At 64.1% G+C, this 19463-nt stretch overlaps 3 protein-coding genes across 4 annotated transcripts; 1 reads left to right on the forward strand and 2 right to left on the reverse strand.

The window, feature by feature from the left end:
* Nucleotides 1-7906: 7906 nt before the first annotated feature.
* On the reverse strand, nucleotides 7907-8893 carry TIMM10B (translocase of inner mitochondrial membrane 10B). The gene is made up of 3 exons (XM_042892672.1): nucleotides 8814-8893; nucleotides 8593-8688; nucleotides 7907-8516 (listed from the first exon to the last, which is right to left on the reverse strand). The coding sequence occupies exons 1-3, from the start codon at nucleotides 8853-8855 to the stop codon at nucleotides 8310-8312; spliced, it is 345 nt and encodes a 114-aa protein (XP_042748606.1). The 5' UTR covers nucleotides 8856-8893; the 3' UTR covers nucleotides 7907-8309.
* A 38-nt stretch (nucleotides 8894-8931) lies between these two features.
* LOC122192167 (MAPK-interacting and spindle-stabilizing protein-like) lies at nucleotides 8932-9623 on the reverse strand. Its single transcript, XM_042892669.1, has 2 exons — nucleotides 9237-9623; nucleotides 8932-9174 (listed from the first exon to the last, which is right to left on the reverse strand). The coding sequence occupies exons 1-2, from the start codon at nucleotides 9621-9623 to the stop codon at nucleotides 8932-8934; spliced, it is 630 nt and encodes a 209-aa protein (XP_042748603.1).
* Nucleotides 8957-14921, forward strand: ARFIP2 (ADP ribosylation factor interacting protein 2). 2 transcript variants are annotated; one of them, XM_042892670.1, is made up of 9 exons: nucleotides 8957-9061; nucleotides 9632-9739; nucleotides 9824-9932; nucleotides 11103-11213; nucleotides 11961-12076; nucleotides 12206-12427; nucleotides 12732-12889; nucleotides 12977-13151; nucleotides 13437-14921. In XM_042892670.1, the coding sequence occupies exons 2-9, from the start codon at nucleotides 9641-9643 to the stop codon at nucleotides 13590-13592; spliced, it is 1146 nt and encodes a 381-aa protein (XP_042748604.1). In that variant the 5' UTR covers nucleotides 8957-9061; nucleotides 9632-9640; the 3' UTR covers nucleotides 13593-14921. The 2 variants fall into 2 exon arrangements, with proteins under 2 accessions (XP_042748604.1, XP_042748605.1); XM_042892671.1 differs by lacking the exon at nucleotides 11103-11213.
* The last annotated feature ends 4542 nt before the right edge of the window (nucleotides 14922-19463 follow it).

Raw genomic sequence — 19463 nt, forward strand, 5'->3', positions numbered from 1 at the left:
ACCTCCTCTGCTACAACTTGTGGCCATTACCCCATGTGCTGCTCCTTGCCTGGGACAAGAGGCCAAACCCCTCCTCATCACAGCCTCCCTTCAGGAGGTTGTAGAGTGCACTGAGGTCTGCCCTGAGCTCCTGTTCTCCACACTGAACAATCCCAGCTCCCTCAGCCACTCCTCATAAGGTTTGTGCTCCACACCCCTCACCAGTTTCGTTGCCCTTCTCTGGACACGCTCCAGGACCTCAACATCTTTCCTGTAGTGAGGGACCCAAAACTGAACCCAGCACTCGAGGTGCGGCCTCACCAGTGCTGAGTACAGGGGATGCTCACCTCCCTGCTCTGCTGGCCACACCATTTCTAATGCAGGCCAGGATGCTGCTGGCCCTCTTGGCCACCTGGGCACACTGCTGGCTCGTGTTCAGCCGAGCATCAACCAACACCCCAGGTTCCTTCCTCTTCACAGTCATCCAGCCACTCATCCCCAAGCCTGCAGCGCTATGGACAGCCAGCTCCAAGTGCATCCAGGCATCTCACAGGGACACGGGAGCACTGCCGAGCACAGGCTGTCAGCAGTGCCTCGTGCAGCAGTGCTGTGTGGGTGGTGCAGAGCGGGGCTGGAGCTTCCTGCAGGCTGAGTGCTGGCGGTGGCACTGCCTGGGGACACGTGCTGAGGGCACAGGTACAGTGCTGCATTCGGTGGTGTTTGTCTGCAGGTGGAGGTGCAAATGCCCATAAAAAAGCACCTGAGGAAGGTCCTGGCCCATCAGCAGCCTGGCACTGGGCACGGGCAGCCCCAGCAGCGGATGATGCTATGCCAGGTGGGCTTCCACTCAACTACACTGCAGGTGGAGCTTTTTGCTCTCAGACAAGCAGGAAGAGCTGTTTGGGTGACGGTTGGCATCCCCTGAGGTGAGCTGCTCTCTGTTGGGAGAACTGTCTGCTTTACAGCCTGTGGGTGTGGAAGTGGCCTCCAAGGGAGATGCAGAGCAGGAGGGGTGAGCAGCTCCTGCGGGGTGGGCTGAGCTCAAACCTCGGTCGACTGAGACACGCTGTGATCTGGAGAACAGAAGGGAACAGCAGGAAGCCAAGAAACACGCAGGGCCGTGCAGCAGGGTGAGATGGGAGCCATGGGGCAGATCTCAGGTTCACCCAGCTGAGCAATTGCCACCAGCTGTGCAGTGTCTGTCTGCTCCTGAGCTCCTGCTGCACTGAGCAGCTGCAGAGATCTCCAGCGCTGTGCGGGCTGCAGCGCACACTGATGTCCTGGCTGCACTCTGCTCCCACCCAGCTTGTTGCCAAAAGCAATTTGGCAGCGGCAGCCAAACAAAGCTGCCTGCTTGCCTTTAGAATAAACTATGTTGCCCAAATAACGTAAATCACCAGGGCTGCTGTTCCAAACTGATCAGAGACAACTGCAGAAGGTCAGTGGTGAAGGAATAGAGTTCAAGAGAAGAATCTCTGCACTCATCCTGAACACGAGCTGTCTTAAAAGCTGAGTCAGGAGCAGGACTCCTCTCTTGTGACATTGTTAATGGGCAAAACCCATCCTCTGGGTGGAGGATGTTACAGTCAGAGGCCCCTGCAGAGGCTCCAAATCCTTTTTGTTTTCTATGAAGGCAATGAGGAAATGCTCTTCAGCAGTGCCTGGTTAAGTTCTTTACTTTCTCTCTTTTACTCAGAGAGTGGTGAGGTGCTGGAACAGCTGCCCAGAGAGGCTGTGATGCCCCGTCCATCTCTGAAGGTGTTCAAGGCCAGGTTGGATGGGGCCCTGGGCAGCCTGGGCTGCTGTGAGATGGGGAGGTTGGTGGCCCTGCATTGGTGGGGGGTTGGAGCTTCGTGATCCTTGAGCTCCCTTCAACCCAAACCGTTCTGTGATGCTGTGATCCACATGAGTGACCATAGAGCGGGCAGCGATGCTCTGTGCAGGCGTTTGGTAACGTGTGCTCCCATCCCCATGGAGAAACACCTTGATGAATGCAGCAGCCAGTGCAGATGTCTCAAGTGATGATGCCTCAGATGATCACCCCTGCAGTGCCATAACCCGATGGGTGTCAGCCCCAAAGGTGCTGCAGAGAAAGCTCCCTTCTGAGTGCCACCACCTGCCTGCAGCTGCTGTTTGTGCTCGCTGCGGGGGCAGCCAGCATTGCAAGAGGTGACTTTGGCACAGCTGCACAGAGCCTTCGTTAAACTCTATGGGAGAGCATTGCCAGGATGAAGAAACTGAGGAGATTTTTTCAGCTTCTGCTATTGTGAAACTTCAGATTCTTGGCAAGTGAGGCAGGACAAGAGCTGCAGAGGGCTGTTAAGTGGCATTCCAGCAAGTACATTTCTTTGAAATCAGTTTCAAGTAACTCGTGTTGCACAATGCTGCTTTGTCAAGCTGTGCTCAGGGGTGGACCATCGGTGCAAGTGCTGCCTACACAGCTGTGGGCAGAGCAGGGAACTGGGCAGGATTGAAGTGTGCACCTCTGCCTGCTCTGGGGTCACAGCTGTTCCGTGCCCCAGCTCAGCCCTGCTGCCATTCTGAGCCTCACTCAGAGCAGGGGCTGCAGCACTGCTCTGGTTATTCTCCACTGCTCTTTTATCTCCTGGCCCCTGGTCTGGTATTAAATGTGGAGGTTGGTGGCCCTGCCTGCAGCAGGAGGGTTGGGGCTTCATCATCCTTGAGGTCCCTTCCAGCCCGTGCCATTCTGTGATGCTGTGAGCAGCCTTATGTTTCTATGCCAGGCATGCACCCAGGGCAGGCACAGCGATGCTCCTGCAATCTCCATGCTGTGGGCTGGTGGGATCCGTGGGCACCGGTACTGGATGGGAGCAGGAGGTATTGATAGAATAGAAAGAAAGAAAGAAAGAAAATGGTTTTGTTGGACCTCGTGGAGCCCTTGAGAAAGGCCATGGAAAATAGTTTCTACAGCCCAGAGGCTGCAGTGTTCCAAGGGTCCAGGCTGCTGCTGAAGCCCACTATGGAGCAGTGCTGCTCTCACAGCTGCTGGAGCCCAACTCAGTGGTGCTCAGCATGGCCCTGCTGCAGGAGTCTCCACAGCCCAGCACTGCCCTGTATGGCCCTGCTGCTGGAGCCCAGCGCAGCGCTGCCCTGCTGTGCCCTTTACCCAAGCCAAGGGACACAACTGCTGCTCTGTTCTCCCTGTTTCTGACCTCCTGTCTCCCCCCAGTGTCCCAGCTCACGGCACCACATAACCCCACTGTGACAAACACCGCCGTGCTCTCCTGTGCCCCCCTTCCTCAGTGGGTTGGATCAGGTTCAGTTTCCATCTCGGCCCCAGGCCTCCACCCCTGCCCTGTTCAGGGCTTCCTCCTCTCCTCGTTGGCCTTGAAAGCCATCGGTGCTCGCTCTCCCGCGGAGCAGCAGGCAGTAAATCTCTGCGCTGCCTTTTGCAGCAGGACTGGCTGTTAACAAACCCCGCGTTTTGTTGCTGCACTCAGTCTGCACAGTGTTAGTAAACACAGAGGCAATGGGTCTGGAGCCAAAACCTGCTCCCAGAACGCTGTGTGCAGTGTTCATGGCTGCTTAAAGTGCAGACAGACAGAAGGACACGGATCCTGCTTTTATCAGCGCTGCCATTGCAGCTCAGTGGGAGCTCAGAGCTCTGTGCTGCAGTGAGTAACAAGTTAAACTAACACCTCATAGCCGAGGATTCAGAACACACACCCAAATTTGCTCAGTCCTGTCCAGAACTGGAAGCTGACGTCAAACGCTGTGAGTTTACGTCCCTTTATTTTTATGTTCTCCTTTCCAGCTGGTTCCAGCCTCTGCATATAGAATTCAAACACACTGGCTTCACATCAGCCCACGTCCATGCACTGCCCCGGCTGGGCTGTGCGCTGTGCCTGCGCCCCCAGGCTGCCGACCAGCACAGCGGGATCTTTGCCATGGGTTCCCTGCATCGGATTCCTCACGGCGGGGTCCCGTTGAAGCCAACCCCCCTCTGCCCTCGCCATCCATCCTGCACACCCCGTGTGTTCGCGGCACTCATTTCCCCTGCGGAGCCCGCAGGAGCGCCCGGCACGCAGCGATGTCCGCAGCGATGTCCCGCGCCGGCTCGGCTTCCACGCTGCACACAAATTGCTGCGCGGGCGGCGGCCACGAGCACAAATCCGCCTCAATGGTGGCGATTCGCAGCCAGAGAGAAAAACCCTCTGTGTCCCATCTGCCGGAACCTGCAAACCCACGCGCTGTGCCCGCGCACCGAGCGGCCCTTCACGGCATCGCAGCCCCGAGCGCGCGGCTCGGGATCAGCAGGGCTGCGGGAGAGCAAAGGAGAACGAGGAGAGAACGAAGGACACAAAGCGGCGAAACGGGCAGCTGAGAGCTGTTCTGAGCGGGTGACCCCGAGCGGGGCTGCGGGAGAAGCAAAGGGATTCGCAGACGGAAGGCGAAGGGCAGCGCCGTGCGGAGCCGCGCATTCCTGGCCCGGCGCTCGGCTCCCGGCTGCCCGGAGCGCCCTCACAGCTTCCTCGGAGCCTCATCGCGACGCCAGAGCGAGCCCTGCCGGTGCTGCGAGGAACGCCGCTCTACGGATGGAGGAACGGGGTCTGCTTCCATTTTTGGCCGCGGTGCCACCTGGCAAACGTGAGCGAATGTCCGCGCTGCGCTCCGCCTGCAGACGGAGCTCCGCCGCCGTCCGGAGCGCTCGGAGCCCGGCTGTCCCGCATCCAGCAGAGCCGCCCGGCTGCAGGCAGCGCCCGGAGGTGCGGAATCACAGAATCACAGCGTGGCCTGGGTTGCAAAGGAGCGCGATGCTCATCCAGTATCGACCCCCTGCTGTGTGCGGGGTCACCAACCAGCAGAGCAGGCTGCCCAGAGGAAATGGAAAGCAATGCCACGAAAGTGGGGAAGAAGCCCCCACGTGTGCAATGAGCAGATGGCACCGAAACGACAGCGTGCACACTGTGCACCGTGCACCTGGGCTCTGCAGCACGCAGCACGGCTCAGCACAGCACCCAGCAGCTCCAGGGAAGCATGAGGGGATCCCCTGTATGCAGCGGTGCATCAACACACACGGAGGGCACAGCTCTGAGGTCTGGGGGAGGCTGTGGAGCCGATCACTTGTCTGAAGAATCCAGGAGCAGGGATTTGATTCCTACATATACAGCTACTCAGCCCAGGCTGTGCTGCGGATGCTTTCATCAATCACGAGGAGGAGTTTCTTTAAGGAGAAGGTTGTCAGCATAGGGGCAGCCTGCAGCGGTGGGGCCTCCATCCCTGGGGGCGTTTGGGGGCTGTGTGCACGTGGCACTGGGGGATGCAGGTGATGCACCGTGTGTTTCCTGCTTTTGGCTGCGGTTTTCCTCCCAGCTGGAGGCATAGTGCTGCGTTTTGGGGCAGGCTGTGAGTAATGCTGGTAACGCTCTGAGCTGTGCTTACACTGAGCTCCAGCAATAAGAGCCAACAGGACATGGAGAGGGTTGGCATTTGTCCCCACGGCGCCTCCTGTGTGGCAGCCGCTGCTGTGCGAGGGACGGGCCGAGCAGCTCCTCGTTCTGTTCACTCACACACAGCTTCTGCTCGTGTGCAAACTGCCCTTATCTCAGCCCATGGGCCTCTGCATTTACAGCCGTCCTGCTATCCAAGCAGTGGAGCTCCCAAGGACCTGACGTCCAAAAGGAATGAGGAGGTGTCTGCTTCCCTTCCAGGTCACATCGCAGCTGTAACTGTGGGCAGGGCAGGAGCAGAGCAGAGCACAGGGCACAGCTCAGCAGTGTGAATTTGGGTCTGCACGGAGGAATCATGGGTTGCAAAGCAGCACAACGATCATCTAATTTCAACCCCCTGCTGTGTGCAGGTCGCCAACCAGCAGCTCAGGCTGCCCAGAGCCACATCCAGCCTGGCCTTGAATGCCTGCAGGGATGGGGCATCCACAGCCTTCTTGGGTAACCTGTGCCACTGCCTCACCACCCTCTGGGGGAAAAGCTTCCAGGAGATGGCAGAGGCACAGAACATCAGAACGGTCTGAGCAGCAGCCTGCAGAGGGAGGAGACCCATTTATTTGAGGCTGCACAAACCAAAGAGGTCCCCAAAGCCACAGGGTGGGGAAGAGTCCACTGTCTGTTCTCTCGGGGCTGAAGGCTGCAGGAAGGCTCAGCAGCACAGGCAGAGGGCAGAGCAGTTTTCACACGAAGTGCAGCTATGGATGCGACAACCTGACTGCAGGTACAGCGTTGTTCAAAAAGCAAATCTATAAATTAATGGAAGAAGGATGCAGCAGAGCCCACTAAGTACAAAGACACCGTGGCTGAAGTGCACACTGCAGTGTGTTTAGGGGGAGCAGCAGCGAGCACAGCAGATTTGATGTACGTTCATTCTGGCAATGCTTTTTCCAGTCCCAGCGTACGTCAGCCAGACTGGTGCAGTATGGGCTGGATAAGGGAACACAGCTGGGATGGGGGCCAGGCCAGGGGCTGGGGGCTGGCAGTCAGCACAGATGAGTCACAGGCAGCAGAGTCCCTTGGCAGAGCACAGCACGACACAGCAGCCTCAGCCAACACCAGGCAACAGCTCTGCAGATGGGGCAAGACGTGCCATGCAGAGCAGTGCAGAGCTGTGCAGAGCTGTGCAGAGCTGTGCAGTGCAGTGCTGTGCTGTGCAGTGCAGTGCAGTGCTGTGCAGTGCAGTGCCATGTCAGACTTCACTGTGTCACATTGCACTGCGCCAGGACAGGAGGGTGCAGCTCTCCACTGACACAAATAGGCTGTGGCTGTACATCACATAGTGCTGAACGTGGAAAATTGCTGCTAGACCCAAAGGAAGCCTTTCCATCACAAGGGTAGACCCAAAGGAAAGGCTTTCCCCATGTGCAGTGACGCACACCGTAGCTGGGGCTGAGCAAAGGGAATCTGCCGTGCAGTAACACTGCCTCCAGCAGCCCAGCACAGCCCAGACAGTGCAGGGCAGCATCCCTCCCTGTACACCCAGGGCTCCTCAAGAGGCCTGGTGCACCGCTGTCCTGTGTAGCCATCGGCACGGCCCAGCTCCTTCACTTCTATGCCTGCCTTTGCTTCCCAAATTTGGGTTGTTCAGATCCCCACCTTCAAGCACCGACCAACTGCAGTGCCGTGGGCACCTCACACAGCTGGCACTGCTCACAGCTGGCTCTGCTCACACAGCTCCCAGCCCTCCTCCCACACAGCTGCTATCTGCACGCAGCCGGCAGCCACGGCCTTGGCTCCCTGTGCACAGCTGGGTCTGTGGCCACAGGCTGCCTCCTGTGAGAGGAGAAAATCCCAAAGTGGGGCTGTGCCTGGGATGCTGTGAGAGGAGGGCAGAGATGGTGCAGCAGGGTGCAGCAGGAGCCCACCTTGGTGGGTGGTGCAGCTTGGTGCTCCCCCTGGCAGCTAATGCACTCGCTAGAGAACATATCCAATCCATACCTTGCCCACAGAGTAGAAAACAATCTTAGGGGGCTGCAATTTTAACCAGATTTTTGTTTTTTTCCCATAGCTTAAGCAGTGAATTCCAATTTGTCTTGATTACTGACAATTAAAGACCTTACATCTGTGTGCATTTGTCTGTGCTTCAAAGCGCCAATTAAACACATCAGGAGGAAGCTAGAGAACAGAGCATCCTGATCATAGGATCATATCATAGAATCCTAGAATGGCCTGGGTTGCAGAGGAGCACAGCGCTCATCCAGCTCCAACCCCTGCTGTGTGCAGGTTGCCAACCAGCAGCCCAGGCTACCCAGAGCCACATCCAGCCTGGCCTTGAATGCCTGCAGGGATGGGAGCCTGCAGCCTGTTCTGACGCAGCAAGGACACAGAGTAAGGAAGGGTTCCTAGAAGGAGCAGTGGAGCAATGTGAGCCCTCGCTCAGGGGAAGGTGCCCTTGCCCCAGCAGGATGCACTGTGCAGGGGTACTTGTGGAGCAACATCTGTGTGCCTCCATGCCACGCTAACAGCACAACACTCATGAAATGTTTTATTAGCCCCATGAAATGATGTCCTACAGATACAAAAGGCTCAGTTCTGGAGAGTGAGAGCCCGGCGCTGGAGCAATAGAGAATTCAGCCGGGAGCTCCTGGCCAGAGCAGCAGCTGCTACTGATTCCCTTCTTTCTACCCGCAGCACTGGCAGACTGCTGCTGGCTGAGGCCACCGGGGTGGGCAGGCCTGGCTGCCGGTGCAGACGCAGAGGAGAACCGGGCTCTGCGCGGTCCGGCCGCGGTGCTCAGCAGTTCTGCCGCTCCACACCGAGGCTGCCATTAGGGGGCCGGCCGTGCCGCTGGCAGCCGTGCCGGGCCCGGGCCGTTCCGCACCCACCTCACAGCCACGGAGGCACACCGGACCCGCGGCTCCGCTACGTGCCTGAGGGCCCCGCGGGAGAGCTGTCAGGAGCCGCGCGGGCCGCGGGCGTTTCGGCTCCGTCCGGTGCCGTCCGCTCTGTGCCGTCCTCCAGGCGGGCGGCGCGGCGCTGCACGATGCTGGGCATGAGGGCCACGTAGGCGCCCATCAGGCGGTGGTTGGCACGGATCAGTTTCCCGGCGCAGCCGTCCAGGCATCGCTCCTGCGGGCGGAGCGGCTCAGCACGGCTCAGCACAACCCTGCCGCACACCGCCACCCCCCGGCCGGGCCCCGCTCACCTCACGCCGCGACAGCAGCCGGTAACCGAGATCAGAGACGCAGCGGCGGAAGCAGAGCTCGGTCATGCGGTTGTACACCAACAGGAAGTCCCGCAGCTGCAAAACAGCGGCCCGCACGGTCACAGGGCCCGCACGGCCGAGCCGAGCCGAGCTGAGCTGAGCTGAGCTGAGCCGAGCCGAGCCGCCCGCCCCCACCCAGCGCCATCCCGCCCCGCCCTCACGCTGCGGAGTTGCTGTTGCTGCTCAGCCGCCGCTGCCTCCATGCCGCGCCGCGCCGCACTTCCGAGAAGGACGCGCACGCGCCCCGCGGCACTTCCGCCCGGGGCGCCAAATCTGACGTCACCTCCGGTTCCGTCTCCCGGCACCCCCCGCGCGGATCCTGACGCTGCTTCCGGCGCGTCCGGGCCGAAACGAATCGGGGCAGCGGAGCCTCCGGGTCGGGGGGCCCAGCGGGGCCGGGGCGGTGCAGGTGGGCGAGGCCGGGTCGGGAGGGCCGGGGTAAAGGCCGGGGCTGCGGGCGGCCGCGCCGGGTCCCGGGAGGCGCCGGCCTGGGAGTCCCGGGGCCGCCGAACGGAGCCGGCCCTGCCAGAGGCCGCGCTGTGAGAAACCCGGCCCTGCGGCTCCGGGCCCCGATCCGGTGCTGCCTGGTGTTGGCAGCCGTGGATGCTCGGGTTGCCGCCGGCCGCCGCCTCCTCCTCCTCCTGCTCTTGCTCCTCTTCCTCCTCCCCGGGGTCGTGCCTCGGTTGGGGTCCGAGCGGCGGCTGTGAGCCCCGGAAGGGGCCCGGAGCTTCCTTCGTGCTGGCCTCGAGCCGCGGGCTCAGCTCGAGGTAACGGCGCTCGGGGCCGGCCCAGAGCGTGCACTGATGCTTGGAATCCGGTCTGACCGGTCCGGCCGCGGCCCTGCCTCGCACTGCGGACGTGGCTCCTGGCTCCGGCTCCGGGCCCCGCGCCAGGAACTGTAGGGTGCGCGGCCCTCCCTCGGCAGGACGAAGAGGCACGGAGCGGCCCGGCCCCGTGCACAGCCTCTGCATCCCTGCAGGCCCTGACAATGTCGGATGGGATCATGAGCAAAGCTGCCACCATGGAGATCCCCATCAGCAGCAACGGGGATGCAGGCAGTCTGCCTGAGGACGATGGCCTGGAGCAGGTGTGGGGCTGGGCTGGGACTCGCATCATTGCCAGGGAGCGGGTGCCTGTCCCTATGCCTCAACTCTCTGCTCTGCTCCCCCAGGACCTGCAGCAAGTGATGGTATCAGGGCCCAACCTCAACGAAACCAGCATCGTGTCTGGCGGCTACGGGGGCACCGCTGAGGGCATCATCCCCACCAGCGCCATCAAAGGTATGACAGCTTCCATGGGGACAAGGCTGTGAGAGGTGTGAGCCTGGGTGGCCTGGTGGAGGGCTTAGGGAAGGGCTCGGTGCCGGGGGCGAGGAGCAGAGCACAGCACAGGCCACCCTGCTGCACCCTTGGACAGGACCAGTCGCAGTGTTTCTGCTCCCAGCTGAGGCTGTCCTGAGTCACAGCCTCCTCACAGCCCCAGTGCACAGCACTGCTGCCACCCACCTGCTGGTGTGGGGCTGTGACTTCCACCCAGCTGCACTCCCTACCCTACACGTGCCCTAGACTTACAGGCAGCTGTGGAGGTTTCTGGCTCTTGTGTAGATGCAGGGCTTCCGCTGAGGGAGCTGCTCTGCTTTCCTGAGGCCCTGGTCTGTGATGCATGGGCTCAGCTGTTGGGCATCCTTCTGGTGCTGGGGAGGAGCCCTGAAGATGCACAGCAGTGGCTGAGCTGTGGTGACTGTGCCCAACAGACACCTTTCAGGCAGAGGGGGACAGGGCAGAGGGGTGCTGAGCCCCAGACTCTGCCTTAATGCCCCATTTTTGCTGTTGCTGCCAGCCTGGGAGCCTCAGGCACTTCTGAGCCTGGCTGTAAATGCTCCGTGCTGCAGGGATGGTATCTACGGGCTTGTGGGGAGCTGCTGTTGCTTCACGCCTGGAGCCACAGTGAGCTCAGCCAAAGCAGCTCTGCCCCATCTGTCACTCTCACCCTGTTCCCATTTCACACAAGTTTCTGTCCCAGCTCTTGGCCAGTTTGGCCCATCTGCTGCAAACAGCTGTTTTCACCACGGCCCTTCTGTGCTGTGCCAGGCTGAACAGGTGAATCGACACAGGCTGAGGGGAGATGGGCTTTTGCTGATAGCCTGCTGTGGTGGGGGGAACATGGTGCGGTGGTTCCCTGTGTCTGTCAGCCCTGGCCTGGCCCAGCTCTCAGCCTGGTGGCATCTTGACACCAGCCTGGGGACGGGGAGGAAGCAGGAGAGGAGCCTGGGTGCCTCTGCTGCGATGCTGTCTGTCCAGCTGCCATCTGTGCCTACTGATTTCACATCACTCTTTCGTCTGCTCCCCTGCTGCCATCCTTCCTGCACGCTCATCCTGTGACCCGGTTGTTCCTGCCCTCGTGCCTTTCACACCGCCCCACCTCTTCCCTCCCTGCTCACCTCCTGCCAGCCCCTCCGTTTCCAGGCTGTCTTGTCCAACCTCACTCACCCCGAGGACCATCCATCTCCCCCAGTGCATCTGCCGCCAGCAGGATGGCCAGCCAGGCCGGTGCTTCAGCAGGTACTGCAGCCGCCCCGTGGTGCCACGCAGCCTTTCAGCCCTCCTGTCTCAGGCTTGGGCCTTTGGCCCCGGCTTAAGGCACCCGATGTGTGCTGTGTTTCTCAGGGTCAGCTTCCGCCCCGCTGCGGTGGAGGGCAGCCCGATGTGTGCCTCCCCCGGCAGCTGTGGCCTCTCTCAGCCCTTGTGCTGGGGTCGCGCACGGCGCTTCCAAACCACGGAGCACCAGGCAATGAGGCTGAGCTGTGCCTGGCTGTGGGATGCACCGTGTGCCTGCCTGGCCTCTCCCCCAGCCGTACCGTGCTCAGGAGCACGAGGAGCACTGCCAGCACGGGAGCACCAAGGCCAGGCATGCAGGGCCGTCCCTGCCAGCAGCTCCTCAAGCAGATGGGGGGGCAGCACCTGCCACGAAGGCAGCAGCCACTGCTGTCAGCACCGGGGCCTTGGTTATCAATGTCTAGACAGGTTTTGGGGACCAGGTTCTCCTCTGCGAGAGGCCAAGTCCTGCTTGCTGCAGGCAGATGACAAATCGCAGCACCGAGGGCTCTGTTGAGCCTGGTAGCAGTGCTGACTGGCGGGGAGGCGCCGCTTGCCCGCATCATGAGGGGCTGCCCAGGGTGGATTTGCAGCAGGAGCCCGCTTTGCTCGCGCTGTGTCAGGCCCAGGCCCTGAGGGCACTGCGATGCGGGGCGGGCGGCCCGGCCTGTGTGCAGGCCCCGTGCTGAGTCTCGTCGGTGTGCTGTGTTCCAGGCTCTGGGCTTCATCAGCCTCACCCCGGCCCACCGGTCGGAGGAGAGGAGGTTGTCCGTGGGATCGCCGTGGAGAAGTTTGACATTGTCAAGAAGTGGGGCATCAACACATACAAGGTGCGTCGCAGCGGGGCGCAGAGCTGCGCGGGGGCTGAGGGAGCTGCGGCGCAGGAGGGGCGCATCTGGATGCCAGTGCAGCCCTGGGGCCGGGCAGGGAGCGGGGCCTGACCACCTCTCTGCCTGCAGTGCACCAAGCAGCTGCTCTCTGAGAGGTTCGGCCGGGGCTCCCGCACGGTGGACCTGGAGCTGGAGACGCAGATCGAGCTGCTCCGCGAAACCAAGCGCAAGTACGAGTGCGTGCTGCAGCTGGCGCGGGCTCTCACCAACCACTTCTACAGCCTGGTGCAGACGCAGCACGCTCTGGGGGATGCCTTTGCGGACCTCAGCCAGAAGTCTCCTGAGCTGCAGGTATCCCGGGGGGGCTGTGGCGCGTGCCTTGTCTGTGCCGTGCCGGGGAAGGAGAACCAAATTGACCCCGGGGTCTCTGCAGCATGGCCTGGGCAGCACCGCGGGTTGGCACCCCTGGGCACGTGAGGGAAGGCGGGAGGAGGCTGAGGGCAGACGTGCTTTGTGGCTGGTGTGGGGCTGGGGAGAGGTGGGGGGCTTTCACTGCTGGCTCTTCCTGGCACGGCTGGGGCAAGGCAATAGGCAATAGGAGGGCGGGGGCATCGCAGGCTGCCCAGCTCCTCACCCACCTTCCTCCCCGCACCAGGAGGAGTTCGGTTACAATGCAGAAACACAGAAACTGCTTTGCAAGAATGGGGAAACGCTACTGGGAGCTGTTAACTTCTTCGTGTCCAGTATCAACACGCTGGTAAACAAGACCATGGAGGACACGCTCATGACAGTTAAGCAGTACGAGACAGCCAGGTAGGACAGCAGTGTGGCCTGCAGGCCTGGCTGCGGGTGCTGGGGGCGCCGCTCTGTCGCTTTTTGACTGCCAGGGTTCCTGCACAGGCTGGAGTACGACGCGTACCGCACGGACCTGGAGGAGCTGAGCATGGGCCCCCGGGATGCCAGCACCCTGTGCCGGCTGGATGCAGCCCAGAGCCAGTTCCAGAGCCACAAGGACAAGTACGAAAAGCTGCGCGCCGACGTGGCCATCAAGCTCAAGTTCTTGGAGGAGAACAAGGTGGGGAAGGCCGCGGGGCACGGGACGGGGCTCTGCTGTGCGCGCGTGTCCCTGGGCCTGCCTTGCGGGCTGCGCAGCCTTGCTGCTCGATGCGTTTCCAGGGAGCTGTGAGGGCAAGGGTGGGTGGGCACCCGTGCTCCTGCCTTCCACCTGTGGTGGGTGACCGCCTCCCAGCTGGCTGCTGCAGCTCTGAGCTGGGCAGACCTTGTCCTGGCCCGTTCCTGCCGTCCCGAGGTGCTGGGCAGTGGGGCTGGGTGGCTGTGTGCTGACTCCCGCTCTCCCCAGATCAAGGTGATGCACAAGCAGCTCCTGCTCTTTCACAACGCCATCTCTGCCTACTTCGCTGGGAACCAGCAGCAGTTGGAGCAGACTCTCAAGCAGTTCAACATCAAGCTGAAGACCCCTGGTGCTGAGAAGCCCTCCTGGCTGGAGGAGCAGTGAGCCCCCCAGCCTGCCCCACCTCGTGCCCCAGCCGGGGAAGCCATGGACCGTAACTGGGACCTCTGAGCGCAGGTGCAGGGCCAGCCCGCAGTCACGAGCGGTGAGCTGGGGATGCACCTTGGCCCTGCTGCAGCAGGGGGCACCAAGGGGGCAGGGACCTGGCTAGGGGCAGGTGGAGCTCTGAGCGGGCCCGTTCCCCTGCCTGGGAGCTCCCCCAGCCCGGCAGAGTCCCATCCTGCCCAGCCCTGCTCTCCCTCCCAGCGCAGACCCCTCGGTGGGATGGTGGGTGCCTTCCCAGGACTCTGCAGGGCCAGAAGCTTCCCTCCCCGGGCTGGGCTGCTCAGACCCCACCAGGCACCGTTGTGGGACAGGGATGTGCTACAGCCTCCCACCGTCTCCCCGTGGTGCAGGAGATCGTGTGGCTCCACGTGTCCCAGCTGCCTTCCCCGCTGCTCTGAGGCGGGCTTTGCGGGGCCAGGCAGGAGGTGGCACCACCCCCCAGCAAAAAAAATGTTTATTTTGAAATGAAGACGAAGCTGCAGAGGGGTGGCGCTGGGACTCCCGGGTCCCCTCCTGAACCCGGAGAGGGGTGGACGGGGTCCCGTCCTGGGGCTCCTGTCTGCTCCTACCCCCAGGCCCGCCCTGTCCCCTCCGGCTGAGCCCTGGTGCTCCCAGGCAGCTGCTCTTGCACTCCCCCAGCCTGGCCGGTCCCCCTACCCCCACACTACACTCCTCTCAGCGATGGGCCGGCGGCGCCTGGCCGTCCCCAGGCCTCAGCACCCAACCCCTGGCCGGGGCTTCGCCAGCTCCCACGGGTGGACACAGGAGGGTTTGGCCACGGCCCTTGGGCTGAAGGCCGCTTTCTCTGGGGGGCTACGCTCCCATCCCACTGGAGGCAGGTGGGCAGCCCCACTCCCTGAGCCCCACAGGCACCCCGAGGGGGGGTGGGGACTCAAACCAAGGACCAAAGGTGGCCGCATCCCAGGACGCCGCCGGTCCGTGCGCGGTGCGGCTGCACCTCTGCCTTGCGGCGCCGGGGCTCTGCCTGCTGTCCCGGGGTGGGGGAGCTCGTCCTGCTCCAGCTGAGTGTTGCTTCTAGCCCTGGCCATGTGCAGCACTTGGGCACTTTCTCCTGAGACAAGACGGTTTGTTTTTCTTGCTAATTTAATTCCTGGTAATTTAATGTCTGGATCTGACACCCTCCTCCCCCTGTTTCCTGGTGAAGGTCTGACCCTCTTCTTCCCTCCCCACTTCTGTAAGACTCCGGAATAAAACAATATGGATCAGAATAAAACAGTACAGATCAGAATAAAATAGCGTGGATGAGAATAATGTGGTGTGGTTCCCTCAGTGCACAGCACAGCCAGACCTGGGTAGGGGGGGTTCCTGGATGCCAGTGACTGCTGGAGGCCTGTCGCTGGTTCTGCTGCAGGCTGCAGCTCCTGCCCCACTGCTCCCTCTGTGGGGCTCGAACTGGGACCCTTGTGGGGCACAGCATCAGGGCTCCCCATGCTCCCCAGCCCACACCAGGCTTGCTGCCTTGGCTGTGGGTGCTGTGGTGGGCTGGAGCCCTGTAAGCACTGGGGGGGGCCGCCTCCTCCGGCCAGAGCACCGTGGATGAGGGGGACCAGAAGAGAGGGGGACAAATTATTGTGTTAATAATCTCCAGTGCAGAGTCTGGCACCAGGTTGAACGCAATCAGCTGCTGCCTCGCAACGTGGCAGCGCCCGAGGCCGGATAGGAGGAGTGCAAGGAAGAAAATGCATCTCGGGACAGGACGGGGAGAGCAGTGAGGGCACGGCTGGGAGGCTGTGAGCGGGAGGGGGCGCGGGGCATCCAGCCTTGCGCCGAAGTCCTTCGTGGGCCCCTTTTGGTGCAGCCGGCAGCAGCGGTGCCGGGGGTCGGGCTTTTGCCCCGGAACGAGCTCGAATTGCGGCCCCCTGAGCCGTACCGCACCGCCCTACTGCAGCCCGGAAAGCAAACGGGATCCTGGGCTCCATCAGCAGGGGGCGGCCAGCAGGGACAGGGAGGTGATCGTCCCCCTCTGCTCTGCCCTCGTGAGGCTCCATCTGCAGCACTGCGTCCAGGGCTGGAGCCCCCAGCACAGGAAAGACAGGGAGCTGTTGGAGAGGGTCCAGAGGAGCCACAAAGGTGATCAGGGGCTGCAGCACCTCCCTACAAAGACAGGCTGAGGGAGCTGGGCTTGTTCAGCATGGAGAAGAGAAGCTGCGGGGTGACATCAGTGCAGCCTGCAGTGCCTCAAGGGAGCCTGCAGACAGGAGGGGAGTCAGCTCTTGGAAAGGGGAGATGACAGCAGGACAAGGGGAAATGGATTGGAGTTGAGGGAGGGCAGCTGGAGGTTGGATGTGAGGGGGAAGTTGTTTAGAGAGAGAGTGGTGAGGTGCTGGAACAGCTGCCCAGAGAGGCTGTGATGCCCCGTCCATCCCTGCAGGTGTTCAAGGCCAGGTTGGATGGGGCCCTGGGCAGCCTGAGCTGCTGTGAAATGGGGAGGTTGGTGGCCCTGCATTGGTGGGGGTTGGAGCTTCGTGATCCTTGAGCTCCCTTCAACCCAAACCACTCCGTGATTCTGCCCCGCCGGCGCCGGATCCTCCCGGGGCGGAGCCGAGGCGGGGCGGGGCCGTTTCGAGCCCGTAAGAGGAGCGGGGCGGCCGCGCTCAGCCCCCCCCCCGGCCCAGCCATGGACTCCCAGCGCAGCCCCGCGCCGCCGCCGCCGCCGCCGCCCCCCCCGGCGCTGCCCTCCCCCCCAGCAGCCGTGCGGGGCGAGCGGCTGCGGGCGCTGCACTGGGAGCCGCTGTCCGCGGCGCGGGTGCGGGGCCGCCGCTCGGTGTGGGCGCCGCGAACCCCCCCGCCGGTTCTGGACCTCCCCCGACTGCGGTCGCTGTTCCGGGAGCCCCGCGGAGCGTCCCCGGGGCAGCGCCCGCCGCCCGTGGTGAGAGGCGGCCGGACCGCCGCGTCTCCGTTGCTGCGCCCCGCGCTCTGACCGCGCCGCACCCGCAGGCAGCGCTGCTGGAGCCCAAGCGGAGCATCGCCCTCGGGGTCCTCCTGAAGCAGCTCAAGCGGTGAGCGGGGCTGTGGGCACCCGCCGACCCCCAGAGGGTTTCGGAGTCCCCCGGTCCCGTCCCGGGGACACGGAACGGGACCGTGCCCGAGAACGGGGCGCGCGGCGGGGGCTCCATCCCTTCGAGAACGTCCGTGCTCCTCGGGGGTCCCGTCCCCTCGAAGAGAATCGCCGCTTCTGGGAGGGGTTCCGTGCCCCTTGAGAGGTGCTGACCCGCTGTTCCAGCCCGGTGCGGCAGATCGTTCGGGACGTCGAGGAGGGCGTCGGGGCGCCGTACGGCGCGGAGCTGCTGCTGGAGCTGTCCCGGCTGCTGCCCGGCCCCGTGGAGGTGAGCCTCGGGGAGGGGGGGACCCCCGGCGGCCCCCTCTGACTGCCGGCTCCTCCGCCCCCCCTCGCAGGTGTCCCGGCTGCGCGGTTTCTCTGGCTGCCCTCAGCAGCTGCCCGAGCCCGAGCTCTTCATGCTGCTGCTGCTGGAGGTGCCCAGGTGGGAGCCGGGGGGGCTGCACGAGGGGCCGGGGGCACCGTCCCGCTCGCCGCACCACCCCGACCTCCCGCTCGCAGCTACGCGCAGCGCCTGGAGCTGATGGTGCTGCAGGAGGAATTCTCCCCGCGGCTCAGCGCGCTCCGCGCCTCCATCCAAATCCTGACAGACGCCGCCGAGGGTGAGCGTGCGGCTGCGGTCGGGGCGGAGGGCCGCGTCCCCATCGCGCTCACCGCCCGCCCCCCGCAGAGGTGGTGCGGTGCGAGGAGCTGCACGCGGTTCTGCATCTCGTCCTGAGCGCGGGGAACCACCTGAACGCGGTGAGCGGCCCCCGCCCGCCCCCACCCCGCGGCCCCGCGGCCGCCGTGACCGCGCGTCCTGCCCCAGGGCGGCTACGCGGGCAGCGCCGCCGGGTTTCGCCTGGCCTCGCTGCGGAGGCTGCCCGACACCAGGGCCAACGTGCCGGGCGTGGACCTCCTGCACTTCGTGGCCATGGTGAGCACCCGCGGGAACGGGTGGTGGCGGGGGTAGGGGGGAAAGGGGTCGCTCCGTGATGCGGGAATCCCGCTCCGCACCCGTGGGTCCGCTCCGGACCGGCTGCGTGGGGGGATCCCGCAGCTCCACTCGCTCAGCCCTCCGGCTCCGTCTTTCGCTCGAGTTTTGCTGAGCGCCCATCCGTGGGATGCCGCTCCTCCCCGGCCCGGCCCAAGGTCGCTCCCACGCCGCATCCCCCGCACGGAGCGCGGTCCGCCCCGCTCAGCTGCCTTTCTCCCACCCTCCCTCCACCGCTCCGTTCCACCCGCTTGGGGCAGTCGCTCCCCCATCGTCGGCACGGGGGGCTCCGCGCAACCTCCGGACCCCCCCAGCTTTGTTCTTCAGACGGAAGCGCTCAGCCCGGTGTCACGGCTGGGTCCCGCCCGCCCCGTCTTCGCGGTGCTTCGAGCCGTGCGGTGCGCGCTGCTCTGCGCCGACCCCGCGGACAGGCAGTGCCACAACCTGCCGTGCGGTGCCGTGCCGTGCTCTGCCCTCGGGGCCGCGGCCCCGCCTGCCCCAGGGGACGCCTCGGGGCCGCTGTCGCTCTCCTGCCGTGTCCCCGCCACGCGCTTATCGTGTCCCCGTCGCACATGTCCGTCTTATGCTCCTATTGCATCCTTATCGTGGTGGTTCCCTGTCGTGCCCCTGTCGTGTCCGTGTCACATCCCTGTCGCTCCCTTCAGGAGGCGGCACGGACGGACCGACGCCTGTTGGACTTCCCGAGCAAACTGCCGCACGTGGGCCCGGCCTCGCGGTGCGGGTAACGCCGCGGACACGCGCGGGGCCCGGCGGGGCCGTCCCGGAGCTGAGCGCGGCGCTCCCGTAGGATCGAAGAGGCGGAGGTGGAGGCGGAGCTGCGGCGGCTGTCGGCGCGCGTGGCGGAGGCGCGGGGTGCGGGAGCGGCGCTGTGTGCGGGGCTGCGGCCGTTCGTGCGGGCGGCGGAGGCGGAGCTGCGAGCGGTGCGGGCGGAGAGGGATCGGATGTGCGGAGCGGCGGCGGCGGCGCTCGACTTCTACTGCGAGGAGGCGGCGCCGGGCGCGCTGCGGGAGCTGTGTGCGGTGCTGCACGGCTTCGCGGGCCGCTTCCTGAGCGCCGTGCAGGTAATACGGCCCGGCCCGCCCTCACGCCGCCTCTGGCCGCCCCGCTCCGCCCTCACGCCGTCTCCGCGCAGGAGAACAGCGCCCGGGAGCAGTCGCAGCGCCGGCGGCAGCAGCTCGAACTGCAGCGGGACAAACGGCGTTCCGTCGCCACGTGCTCGTTGCGAGACGCGGAGCTCGACGGATCCGCCCGACCCCTCCGCGCCGCTCCGGCGCTGCTCCGGCGGAACACGGCCCCGGCGCTGCCCGAGCTGCGGGGCGGCCCCGAACCCCCGCGGCCCGAGAGTTTCCTCTCCGACCCGCCTCCCTCCGCCCTCCCGCCCCCCTCCCGCCTCTCCGCGCTGTTCTCTCGATGGGGATCCCGCCGCGCTGCCCCCGCGCCGTCGGGCGGCCCGGCGCTGTTCGGCTTTTTGCGGCGCCTGGCGGGCGGGGCGGAGCGCGGAGCCCCCCCGAGCTGAGAGTCGGCGGGTTTTATCTTCCCCTGTGCTTCTGTGTGACGATAATAAATGCTTTGGAATTCCTCCTGCCCTCCCCGGGCTGCGGGCTGTGGGATGTGCAGCGCGGAACGCGAAGGGCGGCGTGCGGGGTGAGGTGTGGGGGTGCGGAATTTCGGGCTGCTGACTGCGCAGCTGCTTCCACCGCCCCCCACCCACCCGAACCCGCTGCCCGCAATGTTCCCC

Source organism: Lagopus leucura, unplaced genomic scaffold (genome assembly GCF_019238085.1).
Source record: "Lagopus leucura isolate 7727_CA_CO unplaced genomic scaffold, USGS_WTPT01 239-1_obj-0_obj, whole genome shotgun sequence".
Classification (NCBI taxonomy): Eukaryota; Metazoa; Chordata; class Aves; order Galliformes; family Phasianidae; genus Lagopus; species Lagopus leucura.